The sequence below is a fragment of the Anser cygnoides genome, chromosome 4 (genome assembly GCF_040182565.1).
Source record: "Anser cygnoides isolate HZ-2024a breed goose chromosome 4, Taihu_goose_T2T_genome, whole genome shotgun sequence".
Lineage (NCBI taxonomy): Eukaryota > Metazoa > Chordata > Aves > Anseriformes > Anatidae > Anser > Anser cygnoides.
The window spans coordinates 52,268,751-52,290,723 of record NC_089876.1 but is presented as its reverse complement, the minus strand read 5'-3'; the positions used below and the strand labels follow the sequence as shown (position 1 = coordinate 52,290,723).

The window sequence follows — 21,973 nt, the reverse complement described above, 5'->3', positions numbered from 1 at the left end:
GTTTGGGTCCTTACAGTACAGCCACTTCAATCTCTTCTGTCACTGGGAGATGACTTTCACTTCCTTTCCTCAAAATGCATCACTGTAGGTGCTAACACATTGCTGAGACTCAACCATGTCTATAGTATAGGAATAGATGATTTCACATGCCAAATGCAGGGAGGCAGTAAGAAAGCATGACAATGCTCAGCAACCAAATCATTTGAAGTCTCTCTTCACTTTCAGCTTTATATGGTCCCACACCAGCGCAGTAAGAGAAAGTGAGTTCAAGGCTGGATCAACCCCAATCAATTCTTGCATCCAGCATAACGCTGGCACCACTCTGACTAGCTTCAAAGAAATAACTATAGAAGGACAGCCAATAAACAAAGCGGACATTTGAACAAGAAAGTCCAACCCACTGCAACTGTGTAATGACACTTCTCACTCCCCCGTTAGTGATGGTGGAATTTTAACACTTTCCAACTCAGTCTTACTCTTCTATGTACCTGTTGCCTCAAGACCACTTAAGCACATTGTCAACATGTAGCAAACAGCACTCATTTAAACACTCATTTGAGGAATTGTAACTGAATCAGAGGAGGTGAAGAGGTCCTATAAACAAAAGAAAGAAGATTTTTGTCTTGGTTAAGAATATATTTCACTTTGAGTCTACTCATGTATTTGTATGTGCTTCCTATAAATGACTTGCCATCTTTTTCCTTTAGTACTTAAAGATTAGTCTAAATTTCAGAAATGTGTTATATCAGCTTTGATCTGGGTGTTAAAAATAAGTAGATAAATAGTGGTGAAGTCTTTTAATTCTGGAAGGATGTTGGGTGATAAACTGCAAAGGTCACATTATGACCTGCACAACCCCAGTGCAAAACTTCATTACTTCAGCTGTACAGAGAACTAAAAAGAACCAATTTCCTAGTGGTCCCAAGAGACACAATGATTGACAGGCAGATAAATAAGGAACTAGAGTTCTAAGAAATATGGACTATCTTTGAATTTAGAGGAAATGAGAAAAACAGAAGGGACTTTTGCAGTACAAATGAAGTGCAATTTTAAGAATAAAAGGAATAATAGTAATAAATCTTCAAAGTAGACAAATATGGCAGGAGAAAAAGTAAGTTACTAAATCATAATGTTCTCCAAATTTGGATTAGAAAAGACTCTTTATAGATATATATAAACATATAAATATCCATATACCTTGAAAACTGAGTTTAAGTAAATTTGGAGAAAAGATGGACTGACTGCTATTAAGAAAAATATTTAAAATTTGGTTTCTGATGATACTAATGGATAACCTATGTTTTGAGGAAAATAAAAAAATGAAATGATAGATTTAGAAATAGGAAATCAAGGGGAATATTCCTGAACTTTGTTTGTAAATACAACTACTTATTCGTTTAGATTTCTCTGAATACATACAAAAATACTTATTTTTCCCTCTGCTAGCAGTTTGAAGACAACATGGAGTAGTAAGAAAGCACATAAAGCAGTTTCTTGTTAGGTATTTTTCAAGTAAATTCCAAAGGAAAATTTCCTACTGTTTGTTTCTTTTATGATAGATATGACAAATATGGGAAGCCCATGGAAGTTATTGTTCTACTTCTTACGATCACAGACATCCCAATGTTGCATTTTTCCACTTGTGTGTCTTTCTATTTTCAGATAAGATTTGTTCTTTGAAGGAATGGCCAAAAATAAAAAAAATCAAATTTCCACATGATATGTGGGTAAATTCCATCACATAATGAAGTACGAGCTAACAATATTTAAGCAAAAAATGTTGTGTTTTTGTTATTTGCATTTTTGCAGCACACAGTAACAAGTTATTTGAAGTAACAATGACTCTTCATGACAGAATAATTGTTTCCCACTTTTAATTAATGTTTTAATAATATCTTTTTTTTTTTTTTTGAGGGTTGGTGGATTGATATTTTGTTTTTGTTGTCATATTACATACATTTTGGATAGGCTTGCAGGATGAAAAACAGATTCTGGAAAAACAGATCGACTGTGCATATGACCATTCAACCCAGCTATGGTATATAGCAGTAAAGTTACTGTAGAAATACCGTGCTTATTAATAGCAATCATCAGCTCTATAAATCAGACTAAAGCTTACCCATGTCGACCATGTGCTCCCAAATGAATGACACATGGTCCTGGCACAGACCATGAGAAGAGTGCAGTATTCTGTGGGCTTCATAAAATGAAGTAGAAAGAACTAAACCTATTCTGTACAGAACAACAATGAACTAAATATGCGATGATAAAGCTTGTTTTAAATCTGGCAGGCTTTGCCATTCACCCACCCCTGTAAGCCAAAAGTAGTCAGAGAAATGTGATATACTATGACCATCTCATCTGAAACATAAGGAAAAGAACAGCATTCCTGACATTTGAAGAAACGTCAGTGAAACTTTTCCCTCTATAAACATCACTGCAGCTTTTGTGGAGTGCTTAGCCACAACAACCATCTCCAGTTTCCCTGAAACACCCATTTGGTGCTGAATTATAGTTAGTTCTCATGACGTGACTTCATCAGTCGTCCAGCATGGATGCTATTCTTTTCAGACTTTTCTTTTTTTCTTTTCAGACTATTCTTTTCATTTTGTTCTGTAACTGCTAGATTTCTCTCACTCTCGTAGTTAATTTTGAATGGTTACTGTTCAATATATACCCGCTTCCTGTTGCTAGTCCAGAGGCAGAAACTCCTGTCCAAAGAGCATGAAAGCAGAACTCAGTAGAGAAAGTGAAAAAACTACGTGTTCAAAACACAGTTTGTACTTTGGCAAAAGCATGAAAGAGTTCTCAGAATCAAAGTAAACAACTGTACAAAGTCCAAAGTTGTTCCAGAAAAATATTCTTTCATTAGAAAAAAAAAAAAAAAAACTGTGGTAGGCACAAGTGAACATTGCAAGTGTGCATCTAATTATGTTAACATCACTTTATCCAGCTTAAATTACCCATTACATTTCACCCGGAACAGTGATGTTTTCAACATGTTGCATTTGTTCAACGTGTCTAAATGTATAAGTACTTATATATATACATATATGTTGCATATCCATTACCTATAAGTGGATTTAAAATAGCAGTTGATATCACCTAATGTTTTATTTTAAATGCTAAAATGATATTTCCCCAAAAGAACATTTCTGTTCCTTGATAATATCAACTATTAGAAAAAGTCAAGTTAAGTAGACAGGTTTTGTGTTATGATCCAAAGATAAACAAATCTTAGTTCTTGAGCTGAAAGGTCTGGTAAAATTGTCTTCCTGCATCTTTAAGAAAAAAAAAAAATCAAGTTAGCCTTGAGCTTCAGTGCAGGGCATGATGAAAATGAGCAAGACATAATTTAAAGAATACTGAGGCAGATCATACCATAGCAGTCTAGCATCTTCAAATCATCTGTTTGAGCCTTTATTCTACAATCAAGATAATGGGATTGCTTGTTTGCAACATGCACTGCTGTGTTTGCATGCTAGAAAATGATATACTACTTGGTGAGGTACCTTTGTGCTGAAATATATTTGAGACATGCAGGAATAGAATGGGAATTTCTACACATTAATGAAATAAGAGAAGTAGGCTCACCAGCATAAAACATAAGCTTATTCACTGTATCTGTTCCAAAATACCCTCTTCAAAGCACTCACAATTTTTTTCAGACTCCATAAGGGAATAATCAAAAGAAACAATACCAAAAGCCATGCCACGTTACTCACTAAAATTGAGCATAAAAGAGTATAAACAGAGTCTCTCAATTCCTCATGTCTACTTAAGATCAGTTAATTTCAACAGTTTAGAAGAGATTGTTTCACTCAAAACAAATTTACAGTGGGAAAGATGAAACCAAGTTCAAAAATTGTCAGGATAAATGATTTTCTGGGTGGAGATTTAATTCAACGAAGAAACATGACAAAACAGAAAGCAAGCAAGATCTGAATATTGTCTGGGGCAACTGTAGACCTCTTCCAGAATTTAATTATTTGTGCCAGGGATCTGTTTCATTATGCAATCCTGATCTTATTGGACAATAAATTTTGCTACAAACTCACATTTGGTTTTCACTATTTTTCTTATATATTTGAATAAACGAAGTAGGGAACCAAACAACAAATTCTGAAGTATTCCTCAGGTGACAGGTATCAGAACAAAGTATTTAATGAAGTGCCATAACAGACAGCCATAGCCCTCCTTTTTGGATAGACATCAAGCACCGAGTGTTGGCACTAGTGTACATTTTTCATTTGAACACAATTTCCAGGGATTACTTTTTCACTTGAAATGTTCCATCTCACTTAAGATGCAAACAGCTGTTCTACATTCAAGAGCTTCACCCAAAGAAGGGATTTTAAAGGACACATTTGGGATATTTTCTGCAATCCTATAGCCATTAATATCAAGACCAAAATTTAAAAAAAAAAAAAAAAAAAGGTTTCCTGTTGTCTTGCAGAAGCAATAACACCTCCATATTTAATCACAACCTTTCTATATTGCTTTACTCCCACAGTGGTTCTACATGGTTTAAAAACCTATTTAGATATTGTCAAACTCAGAAGTTCCTTATAAAGATCCATCACAACTCAATTTTTGACAGTGGGAGGTTAGCATGTCAAAACCTGTTTTTCTACAACTTGCTCTTGCAAGGTCATTTATTTTTGCATTGTGGCTAAAAGCAGTGAATATGTGGCTTTCCATAGCTGATGGAAAATACGCTGTACTCAAGAAAAGGAAGAGAGGCAATTTCACCTTTATAATGTTACTTCTGACAAATCTCTGTTACCAGTCAACTTCAGTTTAGTAGTCCTCAGCATAAAGTAAGCATAAGCTTAATCCAATTTACATTTTTTGATATTTTCTTTATTGTTTTCATGGATGCCCATCAAATACACCAAGCAATCGAAGTTCCTTGGGGGAAAAAAAAAAAAAAAGCATATGCAGAGATTGCCGAGGACCATTAAAGACAAGGCATTGAGGAAATTGTGCCTGAATGGCTGGATGCGTGTTATTCATCCAAGGTTCTCTTTCTGCCAGTCTGGCGCCATGATGTTCAGGCTCCTAGAGACCATTGCAGGTGCCTGCCATAGTATACCTGTCTCATTATCCTTTTGTTCCCATCCCTATACCCTGTAGCCATGATGGTCATGGTGAAGACCACAGGATCCACCAGGCACAGCACAGAACTTTATTCTTACTCTGTTATTAACGGTTTTATTTTTACCTAGATCTCTTTAGTGGCATTCACTCATGGTCTAGCTGAGGATAGTCTGGGATTTTTTTTATAGAAAAACACTCTTTATAAATACTCTACAGTATTTCAGTGTTCTCTTCTCTCTTCCTGTTAGCTTGAGTAAATGGTCACCTATAGCACTAACCAATGTAGTATGTATTTACTGTTTTGTAGCTTGACACCAGATTGTTTACTGGCTGATAGCGTATATACCTTTGAAGTCTTCACCATCTGTTTCACTAAATTAAAGTTAGCAAACTGTCCTCAAATGTGAAACATTGGTGGTTTTGAAAATTTTGCAATATTTAAGTTCAAGATTCTACAGACAACAAAATTAGCAAAATGTAGATGCAATCATAAAATCATTAAGATTGGAAAAGACCACCAAGATCATCTAGTCCAACTGTCCCCCTACCCCCTAAACCATGTCTCTAATTACAACCTAATTACAACCTTTCCTTAAACCCCCCCAAGGGATGGTGACTCCACCACCTTCCTAAGCAACCTATCTATTCCAATGCCTAACCATTTTTTCTGAGAAGAAACTTCTTGTAATTTCCAACCTGAACCTCCCCTGGTGCAACTTGAATCCATTTTCTCTTGTCCTATTACTAGTTATGTGCAAGAAGAGGGATGCCACAGTAAACTTACAAATAAAATTACTACAAGACAGGTATCAATAATTTTAAAATATCATTTAAGGTAAAACTGCTGTGGAAAAAAAAAGTCAAACTGGAGAACAGTATATTATTAATGGACATTTGAATTTTGACTAGGTAAAAGTATTTAATACTTTATAACATTTAATCTGTACCATTCAACTCAAAAATTTCATTGAGTTAAGCTACATTTTTCACAGGAGGATAAAAATATTCTGAAACCTTCTCAGCAATACTTTCCTTGTGCCTATACATAAACATAACACAAACATGTCCTTTGAGATACATAAGATTTATGAGCCAGATTTTCTGTAAATGACATGAGAGTTGCCCCTCCCTATCTCCCTCCAACCCCCATCATAATAAGGCCTCTTACGGTAATTCACCACACACTAAGTTCATTTAACACTCGGTAAATTTCCCTAATGTTAAGATCCTCATTTATAGCATTTTAAAAAAAAAATCCTTTCAACAATGTAACTGAACAGCCCATTCTTTGAACAGTTGTAAACTCTGAATAATACTAAAATGTTTTATGCTAAAACTGACAAGAAAATCCATGATTTATTATTTTTTTTCCTAAAATGCACATTTAAAAAAAAATATTGTCCCAATGATGCAGCACTCTATAGGAAGATTCACACTGAAATGTCAAAAATTGGCATACTACTATGAATATCTACAAATATCCCCCAAATCCTTTATTCAGTATCCTCGCTAAATCATTGCCTTTGTTAACATCTTAACAATGAGAATTTTTAAGTAACTAATTACTTCAATAGGTAATACTCTCATGTCAGTATGGTCCTCTTAGCATAGCCAAGGATATGGATTTTACCAATGAAAATTGTTTGTATTATGATCATGCAAAGAGATAACAACATAAAAAAGGCAAGCATATTAATATCCTAAGATATCTCAAAGAAATCAGCTTTTAACCATGCACACAGATCTTTAGAATATCAGCTTAATAAAGGCTGTTCAGCAACTTTCAGCAACAGCTGTGTAATAAGACTCTATATTTGAAATTTGGCAAGAGGTGTCCACAGCTTGTAGATGTGGACTGTTACTGTTTTCTATCTATTGTAATAGAACTGCTTTTGTCGTCATCTGCTTCAATTCTTTTAATTAGAAAAGTCTATCATCATTACTTTTAAATTCAGTGATCTATTAGCAAATCTTTTGCACAGACTTTGTTGTGGACTTTCGTAATTGAAATGCCCCTTTGCATATTGCTCTTGCTCCATTAAGCAATATTCAGTACAAAAAAAGCTTTTAATATTTATGAGGTGGGACTATTAGCCCTGGCAAACTATTCCAGCTCAAACATTGGATAGGTCTCCTCTCCTCTCCACTCAGCTTAAATATTGTATTGTTCAAATTCATTCTTTTACTCCTACACATAACACATCATGTGCCCTAAACAATTTCACTCTTCTCTGTGGGAATCACATGCTGTTTGAGAGCCAAACTCTCCTTTTCCTTCTTCCTTGTCCATTGTAATTTCCCTCCATTCAATTTCACTGTGTTGCCGTTTACCTGAAACGTGGCTACAAAGAACCAAGTCTAGCACTATCATGCTGGAAGAGAAAAGCCATGGATCACGTTCTAAGAGAAGACTAATTCCTAATGATCATTAGTATTGTATTTCAGAAGTTGCCATCGCATGGCAAACTCCATCCAACATTATGTGAAGTCAATAATTCTAACAGTCCTAGCACTACAGGAAGAATAACTATGTCTGAAGGTCACTGGAGAAAAAAAAAATCTTGTTTATATGTATATCGCTTCATCTTGGATTTGATTGGAATTTGATATGTTACAAGACCATCTACAAGGCAAGGAGAAAACATGAGAGGAAGCAGTTGTGGAGGCGGGATAAAGACAGAGAGACCTAAGCCTGGCTAGTGTTTCCCCTTTCACTGTTCACCTAATATCGCAGTGCTCTAAATATTTTTTCGACTGCTACAGCTTGTTTCCTTTGTGAACTCAGAACAAATAACCAAAACATTTTCTAATAAGAAAAAAATTGCAAAATGTGTTTTCCTTCATTTTTGTTTTTTAGGTTGTCAGCGGTTCCCTGGTCAAAAAATACACTGACCAATCCAATTGTTCATCTAACTCTTCCTTCAGGTAAGTGAAAGCAATACAGCATAAAGCATTTTTAATGACTATGAAAGACACATTGAAAAAAATATATATATTAGCAACAGTGTTGGTTCTGGAGATTATATCTATTTTTTTCTGCCCTTTTTTTTTTTTTTGGTAATGTAACATATTTGTATCTGTGGTGTTGTTGTTTTCCTTCTCTGAGCATTTTGTTTGTCCTTGCTCCTCTTTTTTTTCCCACTTTTATTTATTCTATTAATCAATTAATAATTGATTCATAAAAATAATAAATATCAAATAATAATTAAAACAAAATAACACGGAGCAAGTCTTTAAATAAAGTTGTGCCAATCTGTATAGTCACGTATGTTATTGTAATAAAACCCATTATATCTTGATACTCATTTGAGCCCAATTTAAGACCTGAAATCGAAGGAAAATTCCCTTCCGGTCTGTTCTACTTTAAGATGGAAGATTTTCCTGGAATTACATATCCATACCAGGTTCTCAACCAACTCTGAGATCTGTAAATTCTACCAGAACAGAACCATTTCATTACAAGAGAAAGTTCCAGTGTGCCTGAGCAGTGACCATGCTCTACGATGGTGCACCACGCAGCTGCATTTACCACGGCATACAACCTGTGAGGTCAACAACAACTTCCTGTATTATTAAAAAAAAAAAAAAAAAAAAGTGTGCCACTTGCACTCCTGGCATCATAGCAAAATTGCAGGACTGATCCCCTGATCCCCCAAGTGAATAAAGCTTCCAGCCAATTATTCTAATTTTTCACAGTGGTTCAAAAGCAAGCTGATTTAAATGAAAAAGCAATGCTGCCTTACCACGTTAAAGATCTGACCTAGCTTTCACCAATGCTTAGTTCAGTTTGCTGATTCACATGTTTCACAAGGTAAGAGTACTCAAATATGTTGCAGATTATAACAAATGGCCAGCAAAGAACAGAATATCTGCTGTGTATATACACTTTATTCACTGCAGCTGGACCCTCAGCTCTTATGGAAGATAGTCATTTTAATTGACTTTCATCAATGATTTGGTTTTCTTTTTCCTAAAGATGGAAGAATAGCCTTTCACAAACATATCTTTCTTCTTATCTGAGCATGATATTGACCACAAATTTAAATTCTTCAAGAGCCAGTCAGACAAACAGGTCCATCTGACAGCATATTCCATCAACTTGACACTTTATTCTGATTTTAATAACATTAAAGAATAATAATTTGCACATATCAGGAGCTCTTTACAGAGCTGAGAAGAAATCTTTATGTCAAGTTACAGGAAAATTAATTCAGATCCAGCAGTTTGCCCATGGTCAAGAAAGGCTGTGGCAAACAGGAATTAAAATAAGTACCATCCTCACCCTACTGGGAGCATTGCCATTAAACACGCTGAACGTATAGGCCCTGAAGGCAGATCTCCAGGCTGCTGTATTTTGTATCTGGTTTTGTGGACTAGTCAACAGGCAAGATCTTTAAATACTATGTTGAAAAAAAAAATCTCGTTTGCAAAGATTTTGGGGGAAACTTGCATAGTTTTTCACAATGTAATCACTGTACATAGTTTTTTCATTATTTTCTCATTGTTAGGCTAATTATAAGGCATACTTTATTAAACACGGAGTTCACTGAATATGCGATTTTCATTGCAATGGGAGAAACCTCCTAGAACTCAAAAATACCTCCCTTTTTAATAGCACCTGAAAGCACCATGAGGCCAATGAGAAGATATGATCCAGACTGTCTATCCGTCATCAAGATCATTAAGAACAACACCTTCACCTTCACTGCTCTTAAGCAATATGGGATCTACAAACGGATAAGCAATTAGAGAAACTTATTTTAACTTTGTAATCAAAGTTTATAGCAACTCTTTTCTGACTTCTACAGTAAGTTTCCTGAATTTTTGTAGTAAAACAACTTGGATAAAATGTAATCCTTGTGCAAACACCCTGAAAAAAAAAAAATGAACCAAAAAAAAAAAAAGGATAGTGGAGCAGCATTATAAAAATACAGAAATTGTTCAGTTTTTGGACTTCATACACATAAGTTTTTTGGAAATGAAAATGGTAATATATAAACAGTAATACAGGTGTAAAAGCAGTGAAAGACAACTATGCAGAGATTTGGGTTTTATTCTTATAAAAAAAGATCAGATTTATTAGTGCCAATGTATGTTCATAGTAAGGTAACAGAAACTAAGCTAATCTGAGTAGCAACTTACATCAAAGGATATCAAAATAATATTTATTGTAGAGTGAAACGTAATACTTTTAACTTGATTCTTGCCAACTAGAAATCCTTGTTATCTGTCTATGAAGCCTTTAAAGAAAAGTTGCTACAGTCGAACAGGGTCCTGATAGAACTTGGCACATAAAGAAACATCTCAATGTTCATCCGCACAATACCTCTCGCTCCCCTGGAGCACTCATTCATACAATACTTACATAATGCATATACATTATGACTAAAGCCGTGTATGGCCTAAAGCACATAGAGTATCTCAGTTCTAAACATAACATGTCTACATCAAAAGCAAGTCACTGTATTTACAGGCAGATGATCTCATTCTGCAGATGGTGTTTTCTCTTGAAGATCCTTCTGTTAGCATATGCTAAAACGTCTGAGTCGTCGAATTATTTATCAAATTAGAGGTGTATGTACAGGAAGATCTGTCTGATCATGTGCGAGGATTCTAAGGCAATAGTAGTAGTTGTTCCACAGGACTAGTGCTGCCATTGCAACCTGCCCTCCCCCAGAGTAGTAAAGCCTTCCTTCTTCAGATGCAGCCACGCAGAGGGAGACATTCATGATCTGCAAGCTGTTGGCTCAAAAGTCTAAAACTTCTTGGTTTTTGTTTGTTTTAAATGTTCATGGAATAGCACCATAGGAATTCACTCTTGATAACAAACAAATCCTGTGTCCATTGTTTTGTTTTGCTTTTTTCACCATCACAGATACTCTTCTTCCCCCAAAAAAGAATCTTTAGGAAACCTCCCACTTGGATGCTACTGCAGCTTCATTTCTGGTTAGCTAAACCAGGCTGTTAGCTCATTTATAAAGAGGTCCGACGAAATAAAGCTTAGTAGTGGTTCCAAATGTACTGCTGAAAACAAATTAAATAGGAGGAGTTTCAGACGATACTATTTCTGCCTCTCATGGATACATATTTTGATTCATGACAGGTTTTCATCTCAGTCTATATTCTACGTTCAGTGCAAAATAAGAGCACATCATCAGAGATAGCTTACTTAACCAGTAAACCTAACATTTTCAGATTCTTACATTGTTCGAATTCAGTCAACTAGTGATTGGTCAAGCAACTGATGACCAATGTAACAGTTCAGACTTCAGTCGCTAGTAAAACAAAATACTCTGAAGATCAGTTACGTTTCAGAAGTATGACTTTCCAGTTTCAAAACTGATAACCTGATATGGTAGATGAATTGGTAAAAAATACAGAACAATGCAGGAAGACCTTCCCATTTCATATCTTTTTTCAAGTCGTTGTACACACTGTATGCAAGATACAAAGTTAAAGCAACTAGATATAAGAAGAGTATTTTGAGTGTGTGACCTAAAAGAGCTTTATTTTTTCTCCTGGACAACAAACAATTGTCAGAAGGAAGAACAGGTCACTTCCCCTAAACACAACTGATTGAATCTGTACGCATCTATGACAAACGTCAAACTATGAACAAAAGCTTTCATATTCTCCTGGAAGCATGCAAAGTCCTTTCACCAGCTTCACAGAGAAGTGTCGAGTATGGAGCCTGCATATCATCATCTCGTCTATTCCACTGGGACAGGGTTTTTTTGTTGTTGTTGTTTTGTTTTTTAATTTTATTTTAGTCTCTGGTCTTATAAGTCATTATTTCAACTGAACTCATATAAAACATTTTGTGCTAATAACTTCAGTTTAAAAAAAAAGACACCTTCCTTCTCTTCCACTGTGCATTCCTTTTTTTTCCGCATTCTCCTTCTCTTACATAGAGGTTCATGTTATTTTTTCGTGCGCACACTATCTGGATATTTTATACTTCTATATCGTATATGAAATCCTTTCTTGTTGATTGTATCATCAGTGTGAAAGTGGAGTAAAAGAGCTTCCCCTGCTGAATAGATTTCTTCTGGTGGCTAAAATAAATGAACAAACAATAAATAAATTATGTGCCTAGTCTGTGTATTTATCCCCTTCATTCAGATTTTTTCTTATGGATACTTCTCTTTTCCTGTTTTGCCATGTTGTGTAGTTGTGTAATTGCACATGATGCCATCTTATATCAACTAACAAAATACTTCTACTTATTCAGCTCTAAATCACAGGGTATGAATTTTTAAGGCAGACTGAGGAAATGCTAACCAAAATTCCTAAAAGCTGAAGGTCAGCTTACATCAAGATGTTTGAATTTTTACCTGCTGACAGAAATTTTGGAATTAACTATTACATGTTTTTGTGTTTTGTATTAATATCCAACCACTCTTTCAATCTTGAGCTCTGAGACTGAACAGCATTCTTTCATACAATCTAAATAAATGCTAATCTAAATATTTTCCAAATCTGATTTACCTTGTCCAATTTGTATTGAATATCTCTGCAACCTTTTCTTAAGAGACAAGGAAAACCAAAGCTCTTTGTTTTTTTTGTCCTTCCCACATGTCTTCTACAGTTCTGTTGCAGTCATGTAAGTGAAAGGGCAGGACCATTCATAATATTCTATATTTAGACAAACAATTGACTCCAACATTGACTTATTTTCAAACATATTCTTCACAGCCCTCATGGTGGCCTGCTTTATTACTGAAGCACATTGATCAGAAGTACTAACTGAAATACCAAGTCCTTTTTCTAAAGTTGAGAAAGTAGTAATGTGCATTAATAGTGCTCCCACACCCCGACTTCAGTTTGGATTAATTGCTTTTAATAGCTTTTCTATTTAATTCCACGTTTCCTACATACTTGGGTTTGGAACAGTCTACTAAGGCATTCATCCATACCATAGCAGAAAAACAAAAACAGCGAAAGTGATTTTTTTCATCTGAGGCTGGGCTATTCTCCAACTTGCTGCTATTCTACTTGCAATACAGGCCAACTTGAAAAGTATTGTTATGTGTAAAGTAGTAGATGGTGGTCTCAGTTGTAGCAATTCCCTTAGCATATATTGTCTGCAGTTCAGTGGTAGCGCCTTTCCTTCACCTAAAGTGTCATAAAAAATGCCTTAAAAAATGTTTAAAAACTGGCAACTAGTCTGAATGACTGAGATGCACTCATCTCAGATGCACTGATCAGGCACTGTAGTTAAATCCAAAGAAGTGGCATGTGGCTGATTAAGAGCTCCTACCATCTCATATAGAGCCTTTTGCAAACCTTTTCTGTAGGCAAAGACTATGTATGAAAGTGTGCTTGCATTTGCACACATATAAGGAATTGATAAGGACTTGTGGGATCATGGCACCAGCTTTCACAAGGCAGGTAGCCAACAGAACAATGGAACTCTGAAAGGAGAAATAATATGCATCCTTTTCAGGATGTCACCTAGACAATGTCCTCCATGTCTCACAATTAAACCATGTCAGAGATGCATTTGTAATGACAGAGCTCTCTTAAGGCTCATATTAATAACATAGTTAAGAGCATTTTTTTCCTAAAATCAGATTTAAGCAATAGACGAGTGCATTATAAATATTTCCCAGGTGCCCCTTTCCCATAAAATGTGGCTTCTTCATTCATATTGACAGAATTTGAATGTGATAATTTTCAATACCAATGCATTTCTCTCTATAGGAAAAAACTGCTAACTTTTTCGGGGGCACTGAAAAGCACTCCACTGCCAGCTACCTAAAACTTAACATAGCATTACAATACTTTGATCAATAACTATCAACTATTGTTGGAAGTATTTCAAGGGAAAGTTTTCATATGCCGTAGGTGCATTTTAGTACAAGCCTGTAAAATTCTTTTTAAAAAATGGGGTAGAAAATCTGGTATCTTTATCATAAGGTGTAGTAAGCTAACCTCATCTCTTCTTTCTTTCCTCTGCCCCTTCTTTCTTTCTATTTTTAATTGCAATGAGAAAAAAAAAAAGAAAAAAAAAACTTTAGTACCTGGTTACTTACCCCAGATCCACAAAATCGACCAAGTCTCATTGCTGACTTATCATGACCATCAAATAGCTCCATGTAATCATAACCACAGTCTGCCTCTTCTTCAACCTCAAAAGTCTGAAACATTAACTCAACTCGATAGCCATGCTCTGCCACCAGGAGCCAGTCGCAGTCCGCCTGAACTGGATAGTTGTTATCGCCAAACTGAGCATGAGAGTACAGATCTTTGGCCTTGGTTTCAGCTTTCAGTCGACCACCACACTCTGAAAAGTTGGGGTGGAAAAGAGAACTAAGAAGCTTATTCAGTGCAAATTAAAATTTTCTTTCCATAGCTGCCCTACCTTATTCAGAGCACATTTTTACTCTACAAACAGATCAATCAAACAATGTGTAGAGTGGAATACTACCCAGTATGAAGACAGATCCACCATTCCATGTTTCCTCTAAATATATATGTATATATGTATATTAATAAATAAATTTTAAGACTTGAGCATATTTCATAATTTTCAAGTAAAAGAAAAAAGGGAATGCCAAAGGTATAAGGAAAGTGGTTCAAGAGGTGGAACCTCCTTCAGGTAGTCATTTGAGAGCAAGGCAAGTGCTCTAAGTGGTGTCAGCTTTTTGACATGGGTTGATGACATCATTAACAAGTGGTGGGGGTGAGAAGGGTATCAGCTCTAGCACATGCAGTAAGCGATCAACAGGAGCACATGTAAGAGTTCCATGTTACAAAAGAGTGTCAAATTTAATCTTTATGCTGTGCCTGGAGAACCAGTTCAATACTAAACACTACAGCTAACCTTGCCAGCTTGTTTTGTAGTTCATGGACATGGACAGGTCTTTCTCCGCAAAAGGTCCTGGCTGGGAGAAAGCTGTCACTGCCAGAGAAAGTCTCTTGTGGCAAGTTCTAAACTGAGAACCTTGCCCTATGCCAAAAACAGATTATAAATCTCTGCTTCTACACAGGCATAAAATGTGTATGTTGCTTTAGAGCTTGTTTATAACTATTTAAAGAGTTTATAAATTAAATAATAAAGAACTTTACTGTGTCTATCAAGCTGTTGGACAAATGAGATCCTTCAAGCATTTATTTCTCATTGCTATTCTAATTAACTGATTCTTTTTTTCCTTTTAAAGGAAAAAAATGATTTTTTAATTTCATTTACTTTATGACCGTTTTATTATTATTTTTGTACTAAAGAAAAAAATATATAGTGAACTGTGACATGTCCTTAAAGAAAATGCATAGCCATACTAGCAGCTGCAGAAAATGGCAATTCCCTTTCACAGAATCACAGAATGGTTTCAGTTGGAAGGGACCTTAAAGGCCACCCAGTTCCAACCCCCCTGCCATTGGCAGGGATGCCACCCACTAGACCAAGTTGCCCAAAGCCCCATCCAACCCAGCCTTAAACAATTCCAGGGGTGTGGCATCCACAGCTTCTCTGGGAAACCTGTGCCAGGGCTTCACCACCCCCTCAGAGTAAAGAATTTCTTCCTTATAAAGAATTTCTTCCTTATTTCTTTGCTCCACCTGGGGAAGTTCGGGAAGTCTTTCTATCCAATCTGTTTTTTTGAATGTTTATCACTTGCTATAGTCTTATCATGTTTCTATTATTATCTGCTAGAAAATAATAATAATAATAAAATACAATGCACCGTTTAAACTCTTGTTGGGTATCTATTCATTGGGCATGAGTCCAAAGCACAGAGGTAAAATTCCTATGGAACAACTGTTTTGGTCTCAAGGCTACAAATTCTGAGTTGTCTCTCATTCAATGGTACTTCAAAGCAGATGCAGGTGATGTGCTGTTCAACTTAGTGAAAATTTCATGCAAAAACAGTCTAGTGAAATAAATATTCTAGCTTAAGGAGGCAAACTTAATAATTTTTACAACTTAAAAACTGGGCAGATTTTATTCTCCAGGCTTTCTCAGAAAAGCACTATTACGCTTGCTCAAAAAGTTTTTGCAGGTAAGGCATATAAAATTCAGCACTTTTCAATGGTAGTTTCATAACACCTGTTTCTAACAAGACTTTTGACCTTTTATTATTTACCTTATCATAATTTAACATGAGTAATTATTACTATTTATATCTAATTTTCTGCCTAAGGTAAGTGTTTACTGAGGTGGGGAAGGCAAATAATGACATGTTTGTAAAACAGAATCTTAAACAAGAAAAGCATAAATTGACTGATAGGTGGTTAAGCTTTTCACTTTCCAGGCCCAGATCATGAAGAAAAAAACAGTTCATATACTGTTGCTTACTGCTTTTCCAGGAAAATTAAAAGGGAAATTAAATTTACACAGTTTTAAAATTGTTCTCAACAAAGCAGAAAAAAAATAAGTGTTAAAACTGATGTATGATTAGCTGAGCATTACACATCGACTTGATGAATAATATCAAATGGTATGAACCGTGTCTAGTCACCTTGATTCTCATCTTCCATTAATGACTGCTACCTGTCAGAAAACCTTATGTACTAGAAAAGGTACTTATAAATATTTTCTGCATTAATATCCATTTCCAAATACTGGATGAAAGAAAATGAACTGTTGAAAGTAAAGACAGATATTGAGGAAGAAAAAGTGAAGAAAAACGAAACAACACACAAAAAAACTCGTCTTACAGCAAGCAATGGAAGTTCAGAGATTCAGCACTAGGGGCCACTGTAAGCCAAACAACGTCTGGGAAATAAAGCACACACTGAAAACGTCCTCGTCTATTAATGCAATTGCAAAACACTATTCTCAATTTCTGCAAAACAACAAAACTAAATGCCAAATTTCTAAGAGATTATATTCTTATGGTCTTAAGAAAGTTTTCAGTATTGTTTTTCTTACTGTTCCTTGGCTTGTCTTTCCTTTTTAGCCCTACAGGAAAGTAATAGCTGTTTATACAAAACCCAAACTTTTGTTTAAGTTAGAAGAGGAAAGTAATAGCGGCGCATCTCATGTCCCAGTGAAGTATTGCCATTTAAAATACAATGAAAAGCTATTGAAACTTTTACAAACTAATGAAACCTAGGAAATATTTCTTAGACTGTCTATGCCAACATCATCTTTTTATCAGATTTTGTTTCAAAATCTTTTAATCATTTTCCTATAAAATTATTAAGAAAAAAAAAAGACAAAGCAAGAAGGAGAAAGAGAAAAAGAGAAAGTCAGAAGCAAAGAGATAAAGAAATGACTACAATATTAGAGAATGTTTTTTGCATTCTCTGACTTTTCCAAGTGTTCTTAAGGTTTCATTAGATTTAGTTGTAACATTGTGTTATCTATTAAATCATCCTGTCAGTAAAAAGTAAATGCATGAATATCTTCTACTAAAGAATGAAGGGGAAATTATTAGTAATCCACATCCTGATTTTCTGACCTGTAGAGTGCGTTGCTTGAAAGCCCTTTCTTTGAACTGATGCATCAGAAATAAAGCGAATAAACATTTTATTTCCAGTAGCAATAAGAGGATCTGGTATCTTATTGCCACATAAGCGTCCCAGAATTGGTGATTTTTCACTTTCACCATCAAAAACTTCCAAGTGATCATAGGCACATTCTTGATGTTGTTCTATCTCAAATTCATTGAAGGTCTGGGAAAAAAAATAAAAAGAAAAAGAAAATGAGGCAATGTAGTACTGTATCTATAACGTACATCTGTACTGTTAGCATGTTTCAGAATACAACGTAGATGTAAAGATGACAGATTTAGCATTACTGCTCCCACAACTCTGTAGGTTTGAATCACATACCACTTTTGAGATAGTGGAATAATGATTAAAACTGCCAATTTCCCTTCATATAAAAGGGAATCTTTAGAGTCAATGAGTATCTGTAACAGAATATTAAATCTAGAATACCGTGGCCTTCTTTTGAATGCGTGCCCTTTATAGTATTATTCCAAATTTCACAGAACATTTGAAACAAAGCAAAAAGCAGGAAATCTATTGGTTCCTCAGACAGCAGAGGCCTTGAAACATCTGTGAATCATAATGCTTTTTTTTTTAAACCTCCCTCCACAGCTAAAGCCTTTGAGAATGACCTTTCCACATGACTTGTTATATGTGATAATTATATTTTCTAATCTATTATTCGGAGATGCTATTTTTATTGTTACAACACTAATAATATTTCATGCTGCATCCTTCACGCTAACATCATATTTTTGCTAGTGAAATTACTATGAAAAATAGCAAAATGATTTTGACTATGTTTATTAAAAATAAAAAACACTTTAGCAGACTCTTTCACCCTCCTCACCTCTCCCTAGAAGATTCAAATTGCTGTAATGTTCTGAACACAATGATCACAAACTACTTCATCTCAAATCTGTGATGTGTTTCTTCTACACTTCAAAGCATTTATTTCAGTTTCTGAGCACCTGGGGATTCTCACAGTCTCTATCAGTGCTTACGGAAGCTTGTAAGGACAAATTCAGTTCTATTAAAAATATATATTAAGTGTCCTTTGGAGCAGAGCCTGAGCAACCTACTTTTAAAAACTTATGGCATTTAGATTTCTCAGACTCAGAGTCTCCAACCAAAGGCATTTCCCAAAGGCACATGTCACACCCTATAGAAATTGCTAAAGCAGATATGACTAATACTTGCTTTTCAAATATGGAAGAGTGTCTTCCAAGACTGGACTGTTATCAACAAATTTATTTCAAGACAACAACTAAGAGATTTCAGATGTGGCTTTTTGACCAGGGCTATATCTGAACCTGAGCCCTAAAGATCAAAAAGTTGGTACTTTCCTCTCCTGTGAACACTGAGAATGCATTATACATATGCATTATACATACACGTTTGTGAATTTTCACAAATAACATACAATTCAAGGTGGAATTCAAAATATCATAAAAACACCAAGTAAAAATGCTCTCATAAGTAGTTATATAGCTATTTATAAAAAGAAGAATAAACACAAAACACTAAAGGATTAAGAAGCAATATTTAAAAGAATAAAACTGAACTGTCAGTTACTGAACAAATATTATGCATATATTGAATGCGTAAAATTATTCATTCTACATGGTACAACAAAGGAAATCTGACCTACAGAGTCTCTTGTGGAATTCAGCAAATGTAAAATGTGATGGTAATTTATATTCACAGCCAAAATAATGGAAATATCAACAGCTAAAATATAAAGTCTTTTGCCCAGAAAACCAAAATATTCATAGAATCATAGAATATCCCAAGTTGGAAGGGACCCATAAGGATCATCAAGTCCAACTCCTGGCACCGCACAGGTCTGCCCAAAAGTTTAGACCATGTGACTAAGTGCAGAGTCCAATCTCTTCTTAAATTCAGACGGGCTTGGTGCAGTGACTGCTTCACTGGGGAGCCTGTTCCAGTGTGCAACCACTCTTTCGGTGAAGAACCTCTTCCTGATGTCCAGCCTAAATTTCCCCTGCCTCAGCTTCACACCGTTCCCACAGGTCCTGTCACTGGTGATAACAGAGAATAGGTCACCTGCCTCTCCACTCCCTCTCGCGAGGAAGTTGTAGACTGCGATGAGGTCCCCCCTCAGCCTCCTCTTCTCCAGACTGAACAGGCCCAGTGACCTCAGCCATTCCTCATACGTCTTACCCTCTAGGCCCTTCACCATCTTCGTCGCCCTCCTCTGGACACTCTCCAACAGTTTAATGTCCTTTTTGTACTGTGGTGCCCAGAACTGCACACAGTACTCGAGGTGAGGCCGCACCAGCGCAGAGTAGAGCGGGACAATCCCTTCCCTCGACCGACTAGCAATGCCATGCTTGATGCACCCCAGGATACAATTGGCCCTCCTGGCTGCTAGGGCACACTGCTGGCTCATATTCAACTTGCTGTCAACCACAACCCCCAGATCCCTCTCTGCAGGGCTGCTCTCCAGCGTCTCATCGCCCAGTCTGTACGTATAGCCAGGGTTGCCCTGTCCCAGGTGCAGGACCTGGCACTTGCTTTTGTTAAATTTCATGTGGTTGGTGATCACCCAGCTCCCCAATCTGTCCAGATCTCTCTGCAAGGCCTTTCCACCCTCATCCGAGTCCACAACTCCTCCAAGTTTGGTGTCGTCGGCAAATTTGCTCAGAACACCCTCTAGTCCTACATCCAATTTATAAATCAATAATCATCCTCATTTATAAAAACATTGAAGAGGACTGGCCCTAAAATGGAGCCTTGAGGGACCCCACTAGTGACCATCCACCAGCCAGATGTGGCCCCATTTACCACAACCCTTTGAGCCCTGCCCATCAGCCAATTGCTCACCCATCGTATGATGGTTTTGCTTAGCTGTATGCTGGACATTTTGTCCAGTAGGATCCTATGGGAAACCGTGTCAAAAGCTTTGCTGAAGTCCAAAAAGATCGCATCAGCTGGTTTCCCTTGATCGACTAGATGGGTGATCTTATCATAAAAGGAAATCAAATTTGTTAGGCAGGACCTACCCCTCATGAACCCATGTTGGCTGGGACCAATGACTGCATTGTCCCCCAGGCGTGCTTCAATAACTTCAAGGATCATCCTCTCCATAATTTTACCAGGCACTGACATGAGATTGACAGGCCTGTAATTGCTAGGGTCTTCTTTCTTACCCTTCTTGAAAATAGGCACAACATTTACCAGCTTCCAGTCCAATGGGACCTCACCAGATTCCCAAGATCGTTGAAAAATAATTGAGAGAGGTCCCGCAATGACGTCTGCCAGCTCTTTAAGCACCCTGGGATGAATCCCATCCGGACCAATGGACTTGTATGGATCCAGGTGGAGAAGCAAATCCTGCACACGTTCAGGGTCGGTTGGGAGTTTGTCATTCCCACCGTCATGGTCCTCCAGCTCAGGGTACCCTGGGTCCCGAAGCCCATCATCAGCGTTGAAGACAGAGGCGAAGAAGGCATTAAACGTCTCTGCTTTGCCTATGTCATTGTCTGTGAGGAGACCCTCCCCATCTAGTAGTGGACCCATGTTTTCTTTGGTTCTCCTTTTTCTGTTCACATATCTAAAAAAACCTTTTTTATTGTCTCCCACAGACATGGCCAGCTTCAATTCTAGTTGGGCTTTGGCCACACGAATTTTCTCCCTACAAACACAAACAGCATCCCTATATTCCTTCATCGTTGCCTGACCCTCCTTCCAGCAGCTGTACACTTTCTTTTTTTGCCTTAGCTCCAGTAGAAGATCCCTGGTCAGCCAGGCCGGCCTTATGCCCCGCTTGCCTGACTTCCGATACTTTGGAATCGCCTGATCAAGCAATCACTCTGTATTCAGAATACAATTTTCAGTTTGTGAAAAGTAGGGAGTGAGAATTGAAAGATACAGTGGCATAGGTTCACTTCACAGGAAACTTGGTGTTTTCTATTAAGGGAAAAAACTGCAGGGGCAGTAAAACCAGCTGTACAGCAGTTCCTCCTGTTGCTCTCAAATTGTTGTCAGCCATCCTATTTTTATGATGAAAAATATATATTGTCATTTATACCTAAATAAAATCCCATGGATTAAAAAAAAAAAGAGAGAGAGAGAGAGAGAGAGAGACAGAGAGAGAGAGAGACAGAGAGAGAGACAGAGAGAGAGAGAGACAGAGAGAGAGAGAGACAGAGAGAGAGAGAGACAGAGAGAGAGAGAGACAGAGAGAGAGAGAGTAAGTCAAATACAGAATTGAGTTAGTCAATTTGGAGTCAACAGCAGTGATAGATGTCATCCAATTTTCCTTTAAAAGGAAAATTACAAATTTTGTCCGTTTCTCATTAGCACAAAAGATTGTTCTCTAGGAAGTGCCTCTCACCATGAACACAACTATTCTTTTTAATATTTGAATCATCACTGAGATTCTTAAACCTGTAGGTAGACAGTACGTTATATT

General features: G+C 36.5%; 1 protein-coding gene across 6 annotated transcripts in view; it reads right to left on the bottom strand.

Moving 5' to 3' along the window:
• Nucleotides 1-1,299: 1,299 nt before the first annotated feature.
• The window catches only part of TLL1 (tolloid like 1), a 143,035-nt gene continuing 122,361 nt past the window's right edge, over nt 1,300-21,973 (bottom strand). For 2 of the 6 annotated variants that reach the window (XM_048076163.2, XM_066996135.1), the window contains exons 19-21: nt 17,505-17,718; nt 14,136-14,386; nt 1,307-12,155 (exon numbers count right to left, since the gene is read on the bottom strand). In XM_048076163.2, coding sequence (XP_047932120.1) covers nt 12,021-12,155; nt 14,136-14,386; nt 17,505-17,718 — 600 coding nt within the window. In that variant the 3' untranslated portion in view covers nt 1,307-12,020. Of the gene's footprint in view, nt 12,156-14,135; nt 14,387-17,504; nt 17,719-21,973 lie in introns of all 6 variants that reach the window. The other 4 variants (XM_048076161.2, XM_048076160.2, XM_048076165.2 and 1 more) reach the window with 3 other exon arrangements.